The sequence below is a fragment of the Capsicum annuum genome, chromosome 9 (assembly GCF_002878395.1).
Source record: "Capsicum annuum cultivar UCD-10X-F1 chromosome 9, UCD10Xv1.1, whole genome shotgun sequence".
NCBI lineage: Eukaryota > Viridiplantae > Streptophyta > Magnoliopsida > Solanales > Solanaceae > Capsicum > Capsicum annuum.
This window is the reverse complement of record NC_061119.1, coordinates 25,680,654-25,702,233: the sequence shown is the minus strand read 5'-3', so window position 1 is coordinate 25,702,233 and position 21,580 is coordinate 25,680,654. Positions and strand designations below refer to the sequence as shown.

The window sequence follows — 21,580 nt, the reverse complement described above, 5'->3', positions numbered from 1 at the left end:
TAGTAATGTTGTTGTTGCTACCAAACAAAAGGGCTTGGACATTTACGTGACAAATATACATTGGAATTAAGAGAAGAAAGATTTTCAAGAGGAAAAAGAGCATAATTTATTTACATTGTCCTGACCTGAAATTTTCAGTATCAAGGAGCTTACCTATAAGTTTCTCTAGGCTTCTTGACCCTGCCGATGGTTTAACAACATCTATACTTCCATAAACTATACAAGGATCTTTACCTAAAGAAGTAGTTCCCACACACCAAGCCCCTGGCGAAAACCGGCCATGAGATCTTCTTAATATTTCCTTGTCAATTTTATCAAGAACCGGATCATCCGTAGCAAAAGTACGAGCAAAAGGGACACCGCTCTGGACCATGTCCTCAAAGTGATTGAGTGTTAAATTGATAGGATACTGCTTAGGGGGGTTGTCCCATTTGATGTAATGTAAGTCGTGATTCACAGTCGTGTTCTGGTAGTCCTTGTGATTGCAGACAATGGTGTGGAAGTAACCCTCAAGAGAAAACAAGAAATTTGTGTAGTACATCAGAAGAGTGCGTGGTAGATTGTCCCAGCCCCAAATACAGAATTCAAGGAATGACCTTGAGAGCATCACCCATTCAGACCCTGGAAGTGAAAACAAAACAACAAATGAGAAGGACATGAGGGGAAAAAATTAACAGTTTTAGCATTGAGTTAAATGACTTGGAGAAGAATGATGATTGAAAAGACATATTGTTGTGGACCTTGGTCTAATTGAAACCCCAAAAGCTAACTCAAGAGGTAAGGATTGCCCAAGAGTCAAGACCATGTAAAGAGACCAATTTCTCCTCAACCTACTGATGTGGAACAACACCCCCTCAGGCCTCGGGTTGAAGATTAGAGCGTGAACAATTTAATAAGGGGGCCTAACATGGGTAAATCATGGGTCGAACTCTGATACTATGTTGTGGACCTTAAGCCTAACTCAACTCCAAAAGCTAACTCAAGAGATGAGATTGCACAAAACCATATAAAGAGACCAATTTCTCCTCATCCAACCAACGTGGGACTCAACACAATCTATGATGGATTATGCTTCTTAATATATTTTGATGGAAAGCATAAACAAGCATCAATTACTCACAAAAACAACGGCCATAGCTCATCTATCTTACACATCTTTTTGTTGCCGCACTATTTTGCTCAGATGTTGGAAGTCATCAAGCATTTCATTTCAATACAAAATCATCAAGATGAAAGCAGATTCCTGATCCATCAAAGTCACTCCTAGTTTGATTATACACATCATTTATGAGAAAGCAGTTTGAAAATCATCTTGGAAGCTATCTACTCTTCGAGTCCAGATACATGTATCCTGACGTCTACATGTGTTTTGCATTAGAAGGTAACAAGTAATGGGGTCACAATGGAACATGAAAAATGGCTAATAAGAAAGGAAAACACTCAAATAAGATGATGGAATATCTACTCCAAGCCGCCACCCACCCTCCTCTCCCCACTACCATAAAGAGAAAGAAGTTTGTTATCCAAGTCAGGTCAAAGCAATCATCTGTTACTTTAACACTAAATACCAGTAGGAATCATGCTACTCCGCTTGCAACATGGACCTTAAGAGAACTTATCACTAGCACATTTTATATGCTATCTACCTTAAGATAACTTATGAATAATGAGTACTAATCTTTATTTTATTCCCTGTTTCCCTCTAAAAAACAAACCAATTACCTATCAGTGGAGTAAAAAGAGTAAATGAATAACCACAACGTAGAATATACTTATGCATGCATATAATATATGTGTCTGTAAAAGGAAGCAATTCTAGAGCAGTACCCATGAAAACCTTGAAAGAAGCTGGCACAGATCTTTTTTCCTTAGCCCAGAACACGCCAGATTTCTTCAGATGATATAAACCAGGATCTATTATAATAGGCCTCACCCTTGAAAATCTAGAAAACAGAATAAGTAATGCAAAGTTACTAACAGCAGTCATTGAAGACGGGATCTGTTTGTCATCAGAAAAAGAGATCCTATGTAACGGGAGTCGAATGATAGTATGCTCACTCTTTATAACCAATATTACTTGAGTGCTCAAGAAAATTCAAATCCCTAGGCAAGTATGAGAAAATGTGGAGTATATCTAAAACAGAAAGAAAAGAGGTTAGATGCATAAAGATAACAAATTGCTAAAAAATTGACCACATCAAAAGTAAACAATAGGCAGTGGTCATCTTTGGCTAAGACAAAAACGAAGCTAGAAAATGATAGAAAAAAGAAGCCAGGGGAAGCAACAGAATCACCAAATGGAAAACTGATTGAATGTTAATGGCTTTTTGTTTTCTTCACTAAATACTCGAGGCAAAATAGAACAGATCAAATTCATTGAAAATGATAAAAATTAGCAGCATTTAACCGTAAAAGTAGAAATAACACATGATTCTTTTGCATTTATTTGATAAAACAATGTATTTCAAATGTTACAGAGAACAGATATGTAATAACTACTGAACTCATTCAATATTGTCGACAGTATAATGCTCCTTACATACACCATATTTGGACATGAACCTCATGATTTCACATTTTTAGCATAATTTATACTCACTTGTATTAGCATATAAACTGAATTTCTTTCAAAGACTTCACTGTCGTGATAATAAGATTCTCCTAACTGTAACATATCTGGAAATATCAACTGAAAAGTGCAAACATTCAAGTAATTAACTAAATTAATAATATTACTCCTTCTCATGTACCTAAAAACGCTTCTAGCTTAAAATAGAGTATTAACTCAATTAAACCTAAGCGAGCTATTTTCCAGCGAATTATTTCTCCTTAGTCCTGCATTCACCAAGTATAGCCTAGCAGCTCCATATCAACTAAAAAGAACATAACAATGGTGAGCAAATCAAATTAAAATTTTGAGAAGCGTGCTAAGGAGCATCATTCGAATCAAATTCATTATCATCAGAGCGGACTTGGATATAACTGCATCCACTACTCTTTCATGACAATGAATAAGGACTTAGTATAAATGTATTATGTACATACTTCAAACACTTTCAACAATATATACAATTCAAGCCAAGAACAGTTGGTGCACTTAAAAACAACTAACATCCTCTGATTATTCTTATAAAGAAAACAAAGGGAATAGAGTATGAACTTAAGCAAACTTAAGCAAGCTAATTTCCAGCCACTTAACTTCTCCTCAGTCCTAACATTTATAGAAACTAAACTTCCTATCAAGTCCAACAACAAAGTAGTGTGAGCCAATCAATTTACAATTTTGCAAGTATCCCCCTGAGGAGCAGCATTGAATCAAATCGCTCTCATTAGGACAAAAATCAAGAATTTCAGTCAGCAGGTACTGAGTATCACTACATTAACTGCTCCCTCGGGACAATGGGTATAGCCTTAGTACAAATATACGCATTTCAAACCAACAACAACAACAACAAACCCAGTGTAGTCCCATAAGCAGGGTCTGGGGAGGGTAGAGTGTACGCAAATCTTACTCCTACCTTGAGGAGGTAGAAGACTATTTCCGGGAGACCCTCAGCTCAAGTAACAAACATCAAAGCAACTAAAAGAATAATATAGAAGTAACGGGGACATAGAAAATAACAGGGAAAACATAACAGAGCATTCAAAAGAGGAGCAACAACAATAACCGACTAATATAATAACTGAAGCATAAAAATAACGAGTAACCAAAGTCGTAAAACATGAAACTACAAGAAAAATGTTACTCCTAAACCTATCCCTCTAGGAAACGAAACAATGATAAACTACCTACTAACCTTCTACCCTAATCTGCAACATTCAAACTCCTATCAAGGTCATGTCCTCGAAAAGCTGAAGCTGTGCCAAATATAGTTAATATTCAAAAATTACATCCTTTCAAAGAAAACAACGCGAATTTGGGGGTGTTAAGAATACTAACCATCTTGAGTCATAAGGGGATAATCAGAGGCACTAGGATTAATAAACCAATCCCAACTCTTAGAAAAATTCAAGAGAATAGCAATAGCATGTAACTCGGAAGCCAACATAGTAGGACCTTTATATGTAACATGGAAACCAACATAGTGCCCCAAAATTAACACATAAATTCTCCCCTGAGAAAGATGCTACTACCACTAGTCTAAACAGTTATAATGCACCAACCTACCAACAAGCCTGTACCGCTAGGAAGATAACGCTCAACTAAGTACTACCTTCTACCATAATCTGCAATCTTTATAACATCCAATCTAAGGTCATGTCCTCGGAAAGCTAAATTTACACCAAAAAATATAGTTTTTACACTTCAAACAAGTTAAATCCTTACAAAGAAAACAATATGAATTTGAGAATCAGAATACTAACCATCTTGAGTCATAAGGGGATAATCAGAGGCACTAAGATTAATAAACCAATCCCAACTCTTAGACACCTTCAATAAAACCGCAATAGCATGTAACATTGAAGCCAACATAGTAGGTCCTTTATAAGTAACCAGATCTGACTTCCCCACAACCTTAACATTCCCAAACTCCCTCATCACAACATCCAACTTAACATACTTAGCCAACTCCAATCTCTCACTATCCAAAGCTTCCAAATCAAGATTCAATAAATAATAATTCCTAGGATGGTACACTGCCTGAAGCAGCCTTTTTATCCTTACAACATCATTCTTGGTACCTGATATTAAGTAAGCTAAACGAGGCAAATCAGGAAAGATTTCAGCATTTTCAGTAGAAATTGTTGATTTTGAAAGTGGGCTTTGGGATTTAGGATGAAATGAGGAAATGGGGTTGGTGAAAATTAGTGTAAGAAGAAGTATTAGAGCCAAGATTGTGAGTACAATAATGGGTGTTTTCCATTTTTTGTGGTGGATTAATCTAATGTGAGTTCTTTTCATTGATTCTTTTCGTGAAAAAAAAAAATTGATTTGGGTTCTTGATTTTGTGTTAATGTAGGGAAAATTGAAGAATTTGAGGGGGGAAATTGGAGGCTAGAAGTGGAGGTTGGATAGTGAGTGGGGGTTTGCTCAGGGGACTGCACGTTTAGGGAGAAACTGACATGTCTCTTGCCAATACCGTACGAGAAAAATTAGCTCAAGCACCTTCTCAAGTCTTGAATTAAAAAAAACGCAACAAGTAAATTTCATAATATTATTAAGTTAAATAACAATAAAATAGTTATTTGACAATTATATTAGTTGTCTCAATAACTATTAAACTTATCCAATAATTTTATACAGTTATTGAATAATTTAGCAAAATTATCAAACTTTAATAATTGTTGAGACAACTTAGACAACTTTTTTAATTATTGGAGCGAAAAAATTAAGAAAAAATAAAAATTGTCCCTTTTAATTCAAAGTCCTGTACTCCTCGTATACTTTTAGTTTGTCAATCTTTCGCTTTTTAGGCCAGCGTACTTTAACCAAACATTTTAAAATATACAATTTAGTATATAAAAGTTAAATAATTATAATTATATAAAAAGATTCTTATAAGTTGTAATATTTTTATCTTGATATAATGAAAAAAATATTCTTAAAAATATTGACTAAAATTTATATAGGTTGGCCCAGAGGCAGCTCAAGCATATAAGTGGCCTAAGGTCAAAATCAAACGGAAGCCTTAAATTTTTTTTTAAAATTTTTTTTTTCAATAAGTCTATTTTAAAAATTATATAATCGTAAATAATATAATTGATGCATTAATATTTCTTAAGACGTATATAGTTCTCTAGATATATCAATTTTTTCTAATAATTTTTTCTTTTTATATAAAAAAATATTTTTTATGCAAATGATATTTATTATTTTTTTTCTCACAAAAAAATATACTATAATCCATTATTATTAAAAAATAAGGTCCCTCAAATTTAGGGAGTCTAAGGTGGCCGCCTTTTCTGTAATAAAGTAGAGTCGCCCACACTTATTCTAGGTTCTTGGCAACCTAATGTAAAAACAAGAGACAGTATTTGAAAATTTTCTTCTATGTACATTCCTTGCCAATCACATTTATTTATACAAGCTAATGGAATAAAAAGAACCTTCTTTTCTAAGTCAAACAATGAAAATAAAAAGAAGAAACTTCTCTTCTAAGCTAAACAATAAAAATAAAAGAACCTTCTACTCTAAGCTAATTAATGAAAGAAATCACCCATTTGTCGTTGGCCCATGTTCTTATTTGCTGCTGAATTGGCCCAAATGTGCATTTTATCTTTCCATAGAATGAGAGTGAGGGTGAGATGGTGAAGATGAACCATCGTGATTTCTACCATCTCCCTCAAGTTGGAGGAAAAAAAAGTGATACCCAACTTGCACAAATTCTGATGGTGAGGAGGTCCGACAAGGAATTTGGTAAAGATGTCGGTGAGTTGGTCCGTAGATGGAACAAAAGAAAGAGATATCAAGTCTGAGAGATATTGTTGGCAAACGAATTGACAGTCAAGCTCGACGTGCTTCGTTCGCTCATGGAAAACTGAATTTCGAGCTATATGTAGGGATGTTTGACTATTGAAGTAAACTAAATCAGGAAGAGGGGAGGAACGGATAGATCGGTAAGAAATCTTATCATCCAGGTCAATTCCGCAACTAATCTTCTCATTGATCGATATTCATCCTCTACAGATGAAAGGAAAATAAATAATTATTTTTTCAATTTTCAAGAGATTGGTGAACCTCTCAAGCTTATAAAAATCCACTGACTGATCTTCATGTAGTACGAAAAGAGGCCCAGTCAGCATCGCAATAAGTAGTGAGAGAGAAGGGGGGTGAAGCACTGAGAAAGATGCCCTAATTTGGATATGCTTTCAGGTAACTTATAACTCGCAATCCTGTTTTGAAATGTTTGATGCTAGGATGTTGCATAAATTGACTGAGAGTCAAAACACATATCCGGTCTAGTGCGAGTCAAATAATTGAGTTTACTAATGAGATGCCTGTAAAGTATAGGATTTGACATAGGATTTTCTGAATTTGCAGAGAACTTGACTGAAGGTTCTAACGGAGAAGAAGCTGGAGGAAGGTGTGAAACATCAAATTCATTGATTAAATATAAGGTATATTTCTGTTGGCTCATTATGATTCCCTGTTCTTCCTGCAAAATTTTCATTTCCAAAAAATAATGCAGTGAGCTAAGATCCTTAATTTTAAACTTAGTATGAAGAAACTCCTTAAGGTTATGTATCTCATCAGTAGCATCCCATGTAATCAAAATACCATTGACATAAACAGCTACGATAGAGACAGGCCCTCCTGATTGTTTAAAAAATAAGGAATAATCATTGGGGGAGGTTGTATAACCTTTGAAATTTAGGGATTCGGGAAGTCTGGCATACCATTGCTTTGAGGCTTTCTTTAAGCCATAGAGTGACTTTTTAAGTCGACAAACCATATTATGTTGTGGAGGTTTCACTCCAGTAAGGAATATCAAATAGACCTCTTCTTGCAAAGTTCCTTGTAAGAAGGCATTATTCACATCAAATTATGAGATTTCTCATTTCTTTTTTGCTGCAATTGCTAATAAAATTTGATGGTGGTCATTTTGACCACTCGGGAAAAAGTCTTATGAAATCAATCCCCTCTTATTGAATATCACCTCTGATTTCTAACTGTGTCTTTAGACTTTCAAGAGATCTATCTGCATGTTGTTTCTCTTTATAGACCCACTTATAAGGCAATTCTTTTCTACCTTGTGGCAAATGGATAACGTCCCAACACTGATTGAGTATTAAAGCATCAATCTCATCCTGTATTGTCTTCACCCAACCTGGATGTGTACATGCCTGATAGTAATTGTTTGATTCAATGATGGAGGGAACAAAATGTAGTATAGCTTGGTTGGGTGTGGAAAGAGTAGAAACTGATAGACATGTGGGTTTAGTAGGAGTAGCAAAACAAGATCCAGTCGTATCACTAAGATAAATAGTGTTGCAAATATAGTCTTTGAGATGTGAAAGTAGTTCACCAATGTTTCTCCTTTGAGATCTTCTAGGAGGAGATAGGGGTTGTGAAACATCTTGTTCTGAAGGGAAAATATAATGTGACAGTTGGAGCAGAAAAATTAGAATGATCAAGAGTTGATTCAGAAAAGTTGGAAGGTGGTAAGTTGAAATCTGATTCAGCAGGGTTAGAATGAATAAGAGATATTGGAGTAAGATAATGGTCTTCTTTTGTATGGATAGTAAAAGTAGGAGTAGGTATATGTGAATGGTCAGAAGCAAAAGGAAACACATGTTCTACAAAATGAACATCTCTTGACACAAAATATTTCTTAGAAGTCAGATCAAGAAGTTTGTACCCTTTTTTGAATACTTGGGTATCCTAAGAAGACACACCTAGTGGATTTAGGATCAAACTTACTCCTTCTGTGAGATAAAGTGTTAGAAAAGCATAGGAAACCAAAACATCTTAATAATTGATAAGAAAGTGCTTTTCCAAATAGAATTTCATAAGGTGTTTTAAGTGTTTTGCCAAATAGAATTTCATAAGGTGTTTTACCTTTAAGAACTTTGGAAGGCAGCCTATTGATTAGAAATGTGGTAGTGAGTAGACACTCACCCTAATAAATCATAGGAACTCCAGATTGAAACATCAAAGCCCTAGCAATTTTAAGCAAGTGTTTGTACTTTCTTTCAATTGACCCATTTTATTGTGGGGTAGAAACACAAGATGTCTGATGTATGATTTCTTGAGATTTTAAAAGTTTAATGCATCTTCACTTCTACCCAACTCCATTGCATTATCAGATCTGATAATTTATACCTTTTGTGAAACTGTCTGTAACACCCCATATTTTGGGCTAGAATGAAAATCGTCTTTACTATGCGCAGATGTTCCAAAAGTCATAAATCCTATGCAAATTTGGTATGTTAATCAATTATGTAGTCTGGAAACCTATTTGAGCATGAATTGAGATCATAGAGGTCCCCTAACTCAAGAACAAGTTGAAAGTTTTCCTATCGTTCGAGTTTGAGTGAGCGTTGAAACTTGGGTCAACTTCAATTGACCATAAATCTTTGTATATAACGAATTAGGAGGCTTACTATATATAAAATGAACTTTCTTTAAGTCCTATTTCCAACGCCACTGGTTTCGCTTTAATTCGATATCAGAGTAGAAAGTTATGCTCATTTTACTCTGAAGTGTCGGTCTGCCAAAACGTGATGACGAAACTGACGACTTATCAGCTGTGTGACGGCCCATCAGACCTAGCCGTCAGCCTAAGGCAGTGAATGATTAAGACTAGCCCAAAAGTGACGACCTGGGTGACGACTTATCACCTGAGTGACGGCCCGTCAACTGATGCAAATATGCGATTTTTTAGGTTCCTTAGGGGTATTTTGGTCTTTTCCTCTCTCCAAAAACCTTTCTCACAAATTAAATCACCCCTTAAACATTATTAATCAATCACTATCAGTTTTACAACATCAAAAACTTCCTCTTCACTCTCAAAATCAGATCAAACTAGGGTTTTCTCCAAGAACAAGAAATTTAAGAAAATCAAGCCTTAAGTTTAAGATTTCCAAGGAATGAATCGAGATTTGAGTTCTTCTATTTAAACTAATTAATTTGAGGTACGCGGGGTTTTCCTAAATTCTCATGGGCATAGAAATCATGATTTTTAAGAAAGGGGTTTCAGATTTATGAATACATTCATGTTTTAGAAGTATGGATGATATTGTTTTGGCCTTTAGGCCTTCCCCCAAATTGATTTGAAATTATATATATATATGTAAGCATGTGTTTTAAGGTTGATGATTGAATTGAGAGCATGACTCATGAAAAATCCATCTCTTGTTATGATTTTCCTTTATTTATGATATGCTATGAATTGTTTTGAATACATCTTGAAAAACATGATATGAAATGTCTTGAGTAATGTTATAATTGAGTTATGATTTTGATTTTAAAAGAGAGGGTTGTACATGTTCATAAATGTTGAATATGCATATAATGAAAGAGTGCATGGTTTTGTGAAAAGCACGTGACCACCATATATTTGAAGAATTTTTTCATAGTTTTGACTTATGTTTCGGAACAGGAAATCTATTATACTATTTGTATGTTTGGGTGGTCTGAATTGAGTTTTTGATGAAAGAATCTTGCATGATGCATTATGGCTCAAAAATAGGACTTGCAAGTCTTGGTGTGACGACACCAACTAAGATAATGCCATATTAATTCATAATAGAATAGAATGCATATTTGCAATCAGATTTTTGGATTTTGAAACTAGAATGATGCATGTTTCAGAACAGACTAAAATTGGGCATAAAGAGAGCTTAGGTGGTTCTCCGAAGAAGGCACGAGTTCAGACAACTCATTTTCCAAAATTGTGATTTGCCGATCTGGGTATATTATTATACACTGGCCTAGTGCCCTGTGCGTATCAGACTCAGACACTCCAATCTTTACGGCACACTTGGATTGAGGGCTTCCCCACCGAGTCAATGGCGGATTCCATATAGCCCGTGGAATATCAGACTTGTAGGGAAGTGCCACCCAACTCAGAAGTAATACAAAGATCAGAAATTGCATTGACAAAAAGGTTTTATGATTATCAAAAAATGCCCATGTGTTTTGGAATTTATATCCTATGTGATGCTTTATGATTAGCTCTCAACTATTTATTTATATGAAAAGCTTTATTTTGGATTGCTCTGCGTACCAGTACATCTGTATTGACCCGTTCTCCCCTACCTCTCAGGTTTTGAGGCTCAGTCTAAGGGTCCAGATAAGCAGTAGATAATTCAGACAGTAGATTAGATTGTGCAATGGTGAGCCTTCTCTATTCTAGAAGGCCTGTCCTTTCAAATTATGTCATCTATTACAATTTTGGTCTACTGGGGGCCTTGTCCCAGTTTCAGATAGTTGTCAGATTTTCATGTAGCAGAGATTTTGCAGACTATTCAAGATGTTGTTAGTGATTTTCGAATTTCATTCCTTATTGTTAAACTTAGTCCAGAGTATGACCATGTTTCCGTATTAGATCGTAATTCTGCATTTTCTTTTATCATATGAATGTTGTGCATTGTTTTGCGGAGAAATTTTGGACTTTTGAAAGAGAGTCGCCACTTAATTTTGAAAAGGAATTAAGAAACCTTTAGAGAGTTACTTCAAATGATTCAAAATAGAAAAATCATTTTAAGTTAGAGGTTCTAGATAAGCAGTTCCTATTAACGTTTTAGGAAGGAGTTAGACACCTAAAACGTCCGCTAACTTGTGGTATCCAGACTATTTGAAAATAGTCTTTCGTGTTTATGCAAAACTAGTTTTTTAGCAACTTAGTTAGGGATTCAACTAGGTTCACAAGAAACATGTAAAACAAGTAAGCAAAAGGGAAAGAGGAAAGGGGATAAGTAGTAATTTAAGCTTTTTACGCCCAAACCGTCGACCCTGTCCTAATCTATATGGGTTTTTGACCCATTTTCACCTGTCCTAATTCTATGTTTTCGAGCCCTTTTTGGCTCGATTTTCACTCCACCTGTATTAAATACAACTTTGACTTCGTGGCCCGAATGAATAAAATAAAGAAATAAGGCAGCAAAGAAATGAATACATAAAGACCACGATAAATAACTAAGAAAATAAATGAGACCTTCGAGTCTCTTAATCGCTTCGAACGTAGGACTTTAATCCATTCTTCTCCCTTCGACTTCTCATGTCCATATGCCATATAACTCGTCTGTGGAATTTCTTTCGAAGGACTCAATAGAGGTGGTGGGCACCAATGGCCCATGATGATAGAGCGCCAATGGGAATAGAGTCTGTTTGGACTCAACGACGAGTTCATGCGAAGAAAACAAAAATATATGAATTAATATATGTTCATGAATTATTCTAACAATCAAAGAACACCCAAGGCTTTCAAAGGCCACTACTTCAATATTTATGCACAAAAGAAAATTTAGCTACAAGATTAATGAACATATAACTGTCTACTAATTCTGAACTTTCAGTATAGAGATCAAAAAGAGAGAAATCCAGTAAAAAGGGAGAAATCCACGAAAACTAATAATGACACATAATCAAATATTTCAACATCATACAACAACCAATAAAATAATTTAGATTACATGATAAAAACTAAATTAAGTACTCCACCTCCACTATTTGGTGCTGTCAATTCCATTATTATTAACCCATAAAAGTAACCAACTAATTTATGACCGTATAGATAACTCATTAAAAAAAATATACAAGAAATTTGCAGAAAGCCAGAAAAAGTAATCTTGAATCAAGAAAATAACCACCACCCCACCAAAACACACACAAAGACAAGCCAAAAATAGGGCATAAAATACTTGTTAATAATTGTATATCATGTCCCTTGAACCAATCTTGAAAATCCAATTATCAGATACTTTTGAAAAATCTACTATTCGAAGAAAAAAAATACTATAACAGTCTTGCGAAAATCTACTGTTCGAACATCGTGAACAACATGGCACAAAACTGGTTTGTCGGTCTAGGACAGTCTTTGGAGACAAGGGTGATCGCTACTAGCTAGCGAATATGGTCTTGTAAAACTTTAGTAGTCCTAGACCGTGAAATCGACACCCAAGTAGAAAGTAATATGAATCATGCTCAAAGGAAAAAAGGTATAAACTTCACCTATTTTCGACATCAAACATATAAAGGGACTGAATTCGTTCACAGATTTGGCATTCTTCAACATACAATTACATTTCAAAGGCTTCAACAGAAAGAGTACAATCTACAGATAACAAAGCAATAGCGATGGGGCGTAGTATTTCTATCCTCTTTCTGACATTCTCAACCGAATGGCCGTCGAGACATAGTCCTACTAGTGACGCTGCAACACCGTCTAGCGATGACGACGAACAAGATAATGTCGAAGAACAACTACGATTAAGACCCCATCAAGCTGGTAACCAATAGACAAAATCAAAATATAGACCTTAATCATGAAAACAGTGACCCAAACTACAACCGTAACCATGAAACAATGATCTGAATTACCAATAATGCACAAGATGAGGACCTAAATTGGAAATTACTCGATACCAACTACAACATCAAAACAGCGATAACTGAAAACAACATATCGGCATATTATTAGTAAGAAATAACACTATCTTAACAACACAAGTAAACAAGTCTCTTCACTAGAGGAAAACCTATGGCCTTTAAGTCCTCTACAGCAAACAAACCAGCACACCATATCATTAAAGGAAACCTACAACTTTAGAAAGTTGAGATGAACCAGAAATCATCGAAAGCTTAAACGGGATGGGATGTTACCTTTTAGGGAGCAGCAAAACAGGACTCGAGCTTTGATGGAATCTCAACCACCAGAACTTCTTTTGCTTCGAAGATTTTCCATCTCTTTAAGAAATCTACCTAAGAAAAAGACCTACTACTTGGAGCTTTTTCTTCCTTTTGAGATATTTTTTCTCTCCCAAAAATTTTGAGCCCCAAGATTTCCCCCCACCTCGAATCTTTTGAACCCAAAATCTCTATGGAAATTCTCGAACCCTCGAATTTCTAACCTCCAGAGAAACTTTCTAAAATTTTTGAACCTAAATCTTCCGACCTCTTAATTTTTTGAATCCCCCGATTTTTTTTAGAAATATTTGAACCAAAATCGACCCCCCAAGAAATGAGGAACCCCCCTTCCTTTTATAGAAAACTAATTGGGAAAAATGACAGGGGTAAACTTGGGATTTTTCAAATTGGGGAATTCCAAATTTAAACTCAACATCCAAATTTGGCCAACAAATTGTACCTATTTTGTTGTTTTTCTCCAAAATTCAAAATTGGTGGACCAATTAAAATGGAGCCAAACGATTTATTCCCCAAAACCAATAGAAATTAGCCAAATACATACTAGATTCGTACCATTATCCCAAAATTTGTGAAATTGAAACATTTGGGGTGATACCTCACCCATTTCTAGAAGCTTTCTCAAATATTCATGGAAAATACATGCCATCTAGGCGGGTGAAAGTCGGGTGCGGGTTGAAATCGTTGGATTTGAGGTCATTTGGGTCGGATTGGTTGAATTACGTGATGTTATTTGGGAGCTGGTTGTCCTGATTTAGGGTTGTTGTTGTTTAACCCTATTGCTGACTGGTTGTACATAGAAGAGGGGAATGAAAAGAATGGGCCGGGTCGCCTAGAATGGGCCACTGTTTGTGGTGTGTTATTGGGTTGATTGGGATTGGGTTTTAAATGGCTGAAATTGTTGGTTTGGGGTTATTTAATTGGATTTGGCCAATTGTTTATGTTTTGGCCAATTTGAAAATCAATTGGACAATTGCATCGCAATTGTGGCCAATTCAATTTCAAATATGGCCAAATGTGATAGATTGGCCGAATTGAATTAAGATTCAAAATGAATTAATACCTCGTTTAATCTTGAGTTTCTCAATTTTAATAAAATCAAACAAATATATATCCAAATAAATTATTTTGATAATAAATTATATTAAAATCAAAATTTTAATCATTTGAATTTATTTTCAATATAAGCCTTGTTAAAATCCGATATTTTGTAAAGTAAACATTTAAGTAACAAAATTATATAAAAAAAAATTCGTATAATTGAATACGATAATATATAATCGCTACTTAGAATGACAAGTTTACCCAAATAAATACTTTGAAAATCTTTTTATTCTGATAAAATAAATATTGTAATTTTATTCAAAAGTTGAAGAAACTTGAAAATAAAACTTGAAAATAAACTTAGTAGTAGAGGGCAAAAATTAGGTGTCAACAACTGCCCCCTCCCTTTGGGTAGGATGGATGCAAATAATCCTGGGCAAAGGGAGGTTGACGTTCTTAATTTTTGTCCAACCACAAATTCGAATCTGGGAGAGGTTAGTTTTCATACGAGTTTCATGGATTTAAGAACGGACCTCGGGATCAGGTTTCCTACATATCTCAAGTTTTATGAGAATTCAGGTCACTCGTAGTTCATAAAGCTTCATTTTAAGCATGATTTTTAAGAAAATTCATCAACTAATGCGGTTTTAGAGTTTATGATAAACCGAGAAGTTGGGGAATAAAGGGATTTGGGGGGAGGTTGGAATGCAATCGAGTTTTCTACATAGATCCCAGCCTACATATCCCCAGAACTCAGGGAATCAGATTGCTTGTAGTTTGACTCAATTGGTAGAAAAGATAGTCTTTTATTTCAGATGATCTTTGGCTCAAGATGAGTGACAAGTTGATGGAGTTGCGAAAAAGAGGCTTGTAACCTCTTAACCATGAACGTGGAGCTCTTCATATTCATAGGTAAGAATTTACCCAGGCATAATTTCCAAAACTCTAGGAGTCTTATCACTCGAATTTGGAAGAAAGAAAAGTTACCCTCGGCTTGAGTTAAGAAATATCTCGGAGTTGAAGTTGAGACTTAGAATATCCCAAAATACCCACATGCCTTCTAACAGGGGTGTGGTTGGATGGTGGTGGCGATCATCCTTTAGCTCGCGTCCAAAGAGTTTGACGTCCCTCTTTAGACTATGTCCCGTTTTGCTGCTAAGAAAGAGTTCCACGTTGTGCTGCGTCCTATCTGAAGTCATCCACAACTGTGGTTTTGATTTGAGATTTTTATCTTCTCGGATTCTCTCGACAATGCTTCAAGCAAAAAGTGTTAGTGCTAAATATAATTCACAAAAGAGATATGTAGTCTTTTACCATATCTCCACGTGAGTTGTGGCCTAAGAAGCGAAGTCATTCTTCTATGTACCTGTTTGGAATAAAATAACTGGAGACGAAAAACACAACAACCATCTTGGTTGTTGTATAATTATGACACTTGTCGGTTGAATATATCTTCAAAGTGGGGTGGCCATTTTGGACACCGGCGATCCTTTATGCAGAACAGTCCCTACAACCATGTAATCTTGTGCTGGTGTGGCAACCCTATTGGTTACCTATATCACTTATTGTATGTGGAATAATAACCTCTTCGGTTATAGCCTATGATCGTTAAATTTTCCTTAAATTGTCAATCTTTGGATAATCTTGGGCATTATTTGATGTTGGATACGAAGCGACTTATAGATATCCTTTGAATTGCTAGATTTTAGGTAATCCTGCACATTATCCGACCTTGGATAAGATATGGCTTATAGATATCCCTCCAATCTCTAACTTTTAGGTGTTCCTGCACATCATCCGACCTTGGATACAATATGACTTATAAATATATCTCAAATTATTAGTCCTTGGGTAATCCTGCACATAATCGATCTTGGATATGACGGGGCTTATAGAGAACCCTTGGACGTATCAATTTGATAATCTCGTATATTCTCCGATAAGGATTTAGTTGCAGCTTATAGATAACCTTCAGACTATCAATTTTTGAGCGATCTTACACACTATCCGGTTAGGATGCCGTTGTGGCTTACAGATGACCTACAGGCTATCAACTCATAGGTGATCTTGTACACTATCCCATTTCAAATAATATGACTTATAGATGATTCTTAAATTGGCAATTTCTAGGAAATCTCATATATCATCCGTCTTTAGACATCGACTTGAAGGCGTCCCTTCAAATCATGTGCTCTTGATGTATTCAGATGTTGATTCATAAAAAGATGAGATATCCTCAACGCCAGTGTTTATGTCTTGCGTGTCAACAGATATAAAATGATGATGATATCCTCAACGTCAGCGTTTATGTCTTGCATGTCAACAGATATTGAATGATGATGATATCCTCGATGCCAGCATTTCTGTCTAGCGCGTCAACAGATATTGAATGATGAGGATATCCTCGATGCCAACATTTATGTCTAGCATATCAATAGATATTAAATGACGATGATATCCTCGACGCCAGCATTTCTGTCTAGCGTGTCAACAGATATTGAATGATGATGATATCCTCGATGCCAGCATTTTTGTCTAGCATGTCAACAGATATTAAATGATGATGATATCCTCGACGCCAGCATTTCTATCTAGCATGTCAACAGATATTGAATAGCCTTCTTGGGCGATGGTATGAGATGGCCCTATCGGCAATAATATGCAATGGCCCTCTTGGCAATGATATGTAATGGCCCTTTCGGCAATGATATGCAATGGCCCTCTTGGCAATGATATGTAATGGTCCTTTCGGCAATGATATGCAATGGCCCTCTTGGTAATAAAATGTACTAACCCTTTCGGCAATGATATGCAATGGCCCTCTCGGCAATGATATATAATGGTCCTTCCAATAGTTTAAAAATAGTTTCAGCTGAATTCACTTGTCAGCGTCTTTCTTTCTACATGTACCTGTACTCAAGGTAGACGATTAGTAAAAACAAAATCGCTTTTGCTAGTGACCATTTTTAGAAAAATTCTAAATACAATATTTGTAAAGAAGACAAGACATTTTTGTTTGTCCTCCATGATCCCAAGAAATGAGATGGACAATTCAAAAGGTCCTCAATAAATGGGTATTAAACCCATTTTTAGGGCTACCCAAAAATTACTGTTATTAAGCATTATATGCTCTGTTATGGATCCCGACTTGCTTGGGGATTTTTTGAAAGAAACGCTCATTTTTGTGTATCGATCCCTGCATCCACAAAAAATGATTAGCTTGAATGAAACTACTCCGTGCTGACTTCCTTCGATCCTTGATTTTCCCTTCGCCATATTTCAGGTATTTCGTCATATTGGAACTTCCACCTATGACTCCCCATCCCAATTGATGTCTAGGCAATCACTAAGTAAAAGATTTATATAGATTTTTGAAAGTAATCTTAATTTTTTAGAAGATAGTTTCGAAAGCTTATATAAAACTTTAGAAGATCTCTGCCAGTCATGTCATGTAATAGCTCAACGAACATCTGCCTCTTGATTTTGACTATATCTGACAGAGGATTTCCAAAACTCATCATCATTGTTGGAGGGTTCTTCAAATAGTTATGTCATAGCCAGAAATTGAGTCTACCTAGACTTTGTCACAATTGGTGGCTTCAAGAGCTTGGCTTAAACCTATGGTGCTGAGGAATTTGAAAAATATCCCACTATTTGGTGAAAATTTTGAGGCCTCCCTCAAAATTTCTACCCCAGTTAAGAGTAGTCTGAGATGATATCATCTTGAGTGGATCTGAAGCCTTTGCTAATCTTCATCCTCTTTATTAGATGTTGATCTTCTCTTGTGAATTTTTGAGATTCCTTCTCGAAAATTCTGCCCCAGTTTTCATTTCCTGGGGTTATATGACCGAGTCTTTGGGGCACCTACGTATCCCATTGAAGCAGGAATCAGGTCAAACGTAGTTCATACATGAAAGGATAAATTTTCCTAAGGGGTTGACCGAAGCCGACATAGGCCGCCTATGTATCCCTTTCTTGAGAATTCAAGTCAAACGTAGTTCGTACATAAAAGAAAAGGTGTTTTAGAAAATTACACATCATAAAATACATTATTACACGGCGATTATAGATAAACTAAGAACCACAAAACTAGAACGTACTTTAAACATAGTATCTTTTCACCGCATTAGAATTGATTGGTTTGGTCCACACAAAACTAGAACGTACTTCAAACATAGTATCTTTTCACCGCATTAGAATTGATTGGTTTGGTCCACTCTTGGCCATCCATCTCAAACAAAATCAGAGCCCCTCCAGATAGTACCTTGCGAACCATGTATGGACCTTGCCAATTTGGAGTGAACTTGCCCTTGTACTCTTCTTGGTGAGGGAGTATGTGTTTGAGAACTAATTGCCCAACTTCAAATGTCCGAGCTATCACTTTTTTGTTGAAAGCACGAATCATCCTGTGCTGATATAACTGTCTATGACACATGGCAATCATTTTTTTTTCATCAATCAACATAAGTTGTTCACAACGAGCGCGAACCCACTCTTAGTTACTTAGTTCGGGTTCTTGAATAATTCCCAAGGAAGGTATTTCAACCTCAACAGCTATCACAGCTTCATTCCCGTAAATAAGCAAATAGGGAGTCGCCCTGGTGGAGGTTCGAATTGTTGTATGATATCCTAGCAAATCATAAGGTAACATCTCATGCCATGATCTATCATTTTCGACCATCTTTCTCAAAATCTTCTTGATGTTCTTATTGGCAGCTTCTACGGCTCCATTCATCTGTGGATGATATGCGGCCGAGTTGTAATGCACGATTTTGAACTGATCACAAATTTCATTCATCAAGTGACTATTCAAGTTTGCCCTATTATCAGTAATGATTGATTTTGGCACTCCGAATCAACAAATCAGGTTATTCCTGACGAAATCTGCAACCACTTTCTTAGTAACGGCTCTGTATGTAGTAGCTTCAACCCACTTAGTGAAGTAATCAGTAGCAACCAAAATAAATCTATGCCCATTCAATGCCGATGGTTCTATTGGTCCGATAATATCCATGCCCCAAGCTATGAAAGGCCAAGGTGAATTCATTGCATGAAGCTCGTGTGGAGGCATTCGAATCAAATCTCCACGTGTCTGACATTTTGGACATCTCTGAACATACTTACTACAATAATTCTCCATAGTCATCCAGAAGTAGTCGGTTCTCAGGATCTTTCTGGCAAGGACAAACCCATTCATGTGGGGTCCGCAAACTCCCGCGTGTACTTCTTTTATCAATTTATTGGCCTCCGCAGCATCGACGCATCTTAAAAATTCTAAATCAGGCGTCCTCCTAAAAATAAATTCCTCACTTGGAAAGTAGTTTTTTGCCAAATGCCGGATTGTTTTGTTTTGGTTGTTACTGGCCTCTTCAGGATATATTCCAGATTCTAAATACCTTTTAATGTCATAGTACCATGGATTTCCATCGGGCTCCTCTTCTCCATTGTCACCAAACCTTCAGCATGTGTTCTACGCCTACCCCCAATACCAAGATCCACTTTCAAATGTCCAACCTCAGTACCAAACTCCACTCCCAAATATCCAATCCCAATACTAAGCTCCACAGCCAAATATCTTTCCCCAATACCAAGTTCTACCTCCTAATTATCAATCTCATGTCCAATCTACTCTTTCAAACAACTGAACAAATATCCAAGTACCTCTAAATTATCATCAAGTACCTCCTCCTACAAACCAAAGCCACTATAACCCCCCACGTCCAAACTATGAAAAGAAACCTCCCCGAAACTTCACACCACTAGCTGAAAGTCGCACTTAATTGTTTGAAAGATTGAAAAATGACGGTCATTTGTAACCGATACAGTCAAATCCTATCAATCCCAACTTCCGATTTTATCATCCTGATCAAAATTGTGCCTATCATTCAGGAGTAGCAGGGCACAGTACCGAGGACTATATTACCTTAAAATATAAGATCCAAGTTCTGATTGATTAAAAGGTCATCACGCTTCAGTCACCGACGTCAAATATCAACAGTAACCCATTGCCTAATCATAGGGGACCTATAGCTAACATAATTGAGATAAAAGGAGAATGGGGCTCTAACAAGACTATTACTAAGGTGAATTCAGAAAAGTACAAAAGGTCGAAAGAGGTAGAAAAGATAGAGAAAGTTAGGGCTGCCTTAAGTGTCAATGAGAAAGCCCCATTTATAGGACTAGAGCTTTGACGGAATCTCAACCACCAGAACTTCTTTTGCTTCGAAGATTTTCCATCTCTTTAAGAATTCTAACTAGAAAAAAGACCTACTACTGGGAGCTTTTTCTTCCCTTTTGAGACATTTTCCTCTCCCAAAAATTTTGAGCCCCAAGATTTTTGCCCAACTCGAATCTTTCGAACCCAAAACCTCCATCGAATTTCTCGAACCCTCAAATTTCTAACCTCCAAAGAACCTTTCTAAAATTTTTGAACCTAAATCTTCTGACCTTTTGATTTTTCGAATCCCCCAATTTTTTTAGAAATATTTGAACCAAAATCGACCCCCCCCCCCCAAGAAATGATAAACCCTCTTCCTTTTATAAAAAAAAACTAAGTGGGAAAAACGACAGGGTTGAACTTGGGATTTTTCAAATTGGGGAATTCCAAATTTAAACTCAACATCCAAATATGGCCAACAAATTGTATCTATTTTGTTGTTTTTCCCCAAAATTCAAAATTGGTGGACCAATTAAAATGGAGCCAAACGAATTTTTTCCCAAAACCAATAGAAATTAGCCAAATACGTACTAGATTTGTATCATTATCCTAAAATTTGCGGAATTAAAACATTGGGGGTGACACCTCAACCATTTCTAGAAGCTTTCTTGATTTTTTGTGGCAAACACATGCCATCTAGGCGGGTTGAAGTCGGGTACAGGTCGAAATCGTTGGATTTGAGGTCATCCGAGTCGGATTGGTTAAATCGCGTGACGTCGTTTGGGAGCTGGTTGTCGTGATTTGGGATTGTTGTTGTTCAACCCTATTGCTGACTGGTTGTACATAGAAGAGGGGAATGAAGAGAGTGGGTCGGGTCACCTAAAATGGGCACTATTTGTAGTGTGTTATTAGGCTGATAGGGATTAGGTTTTAAATGGCTGAAATTGTTGGTTTGAGATTATTTAATTGGATTTGGCCAAATGTTTAAGTTTTGGCCAATTTGAAAATCAATTGGACAATTGCATCGCAATTGTGGCCAATTTGATTTCAAATATGGCCAAATATGATAG

The 21,580-nt window shown here is 36.1% G+C and overlaps 1 protein-coding gene across 2 annotated transcripts; it reads right to left on the bottom strand.

Annotated features, from left to right (window-relative positions):
• Window positions 1–66: 66 nt before the first annotated feature.
• LOC107843009 (beta-glucuronosyltransferase GlcAT14C) lies at window positions 67–5,139 on the bottom strand. 2 transcript variants are annotated; one of them, XM_016687130.2, is made up of 4 exons: window positions 4,366–5,139; window positions 2,059–2,134; window positions 1,828–1,943; window positions 67–621 (listed from the first exon to the last, which is right to left on the bottom strand). In XM_016687130.2, the coding sequence occupies exons 1-4, from the start codon at window positions 4,901–4,903 to the stop codon at window positions 107–109; spliced, it is 1,245 nt and encodes a 414-aa protein (XP_016542616.1). In that variant the 5' UTR covers window positions 4,904–5,139; the 3' UTR covers window positions 67–106. The 2 variants fall into 2 exon arrangements, with proteins under 2 accessions (XP_016542616.1, XP_047252128.1); XM_047396172.1 differs by lacking the exons at window positions 1,828–1,943; window positions 2,059–2,134 and having other exon boundaries at window positions 4,366–5,118.
• Between the last annotated feature and the right edge of the window lie 16,441 nt (window positions 5,140–21,580).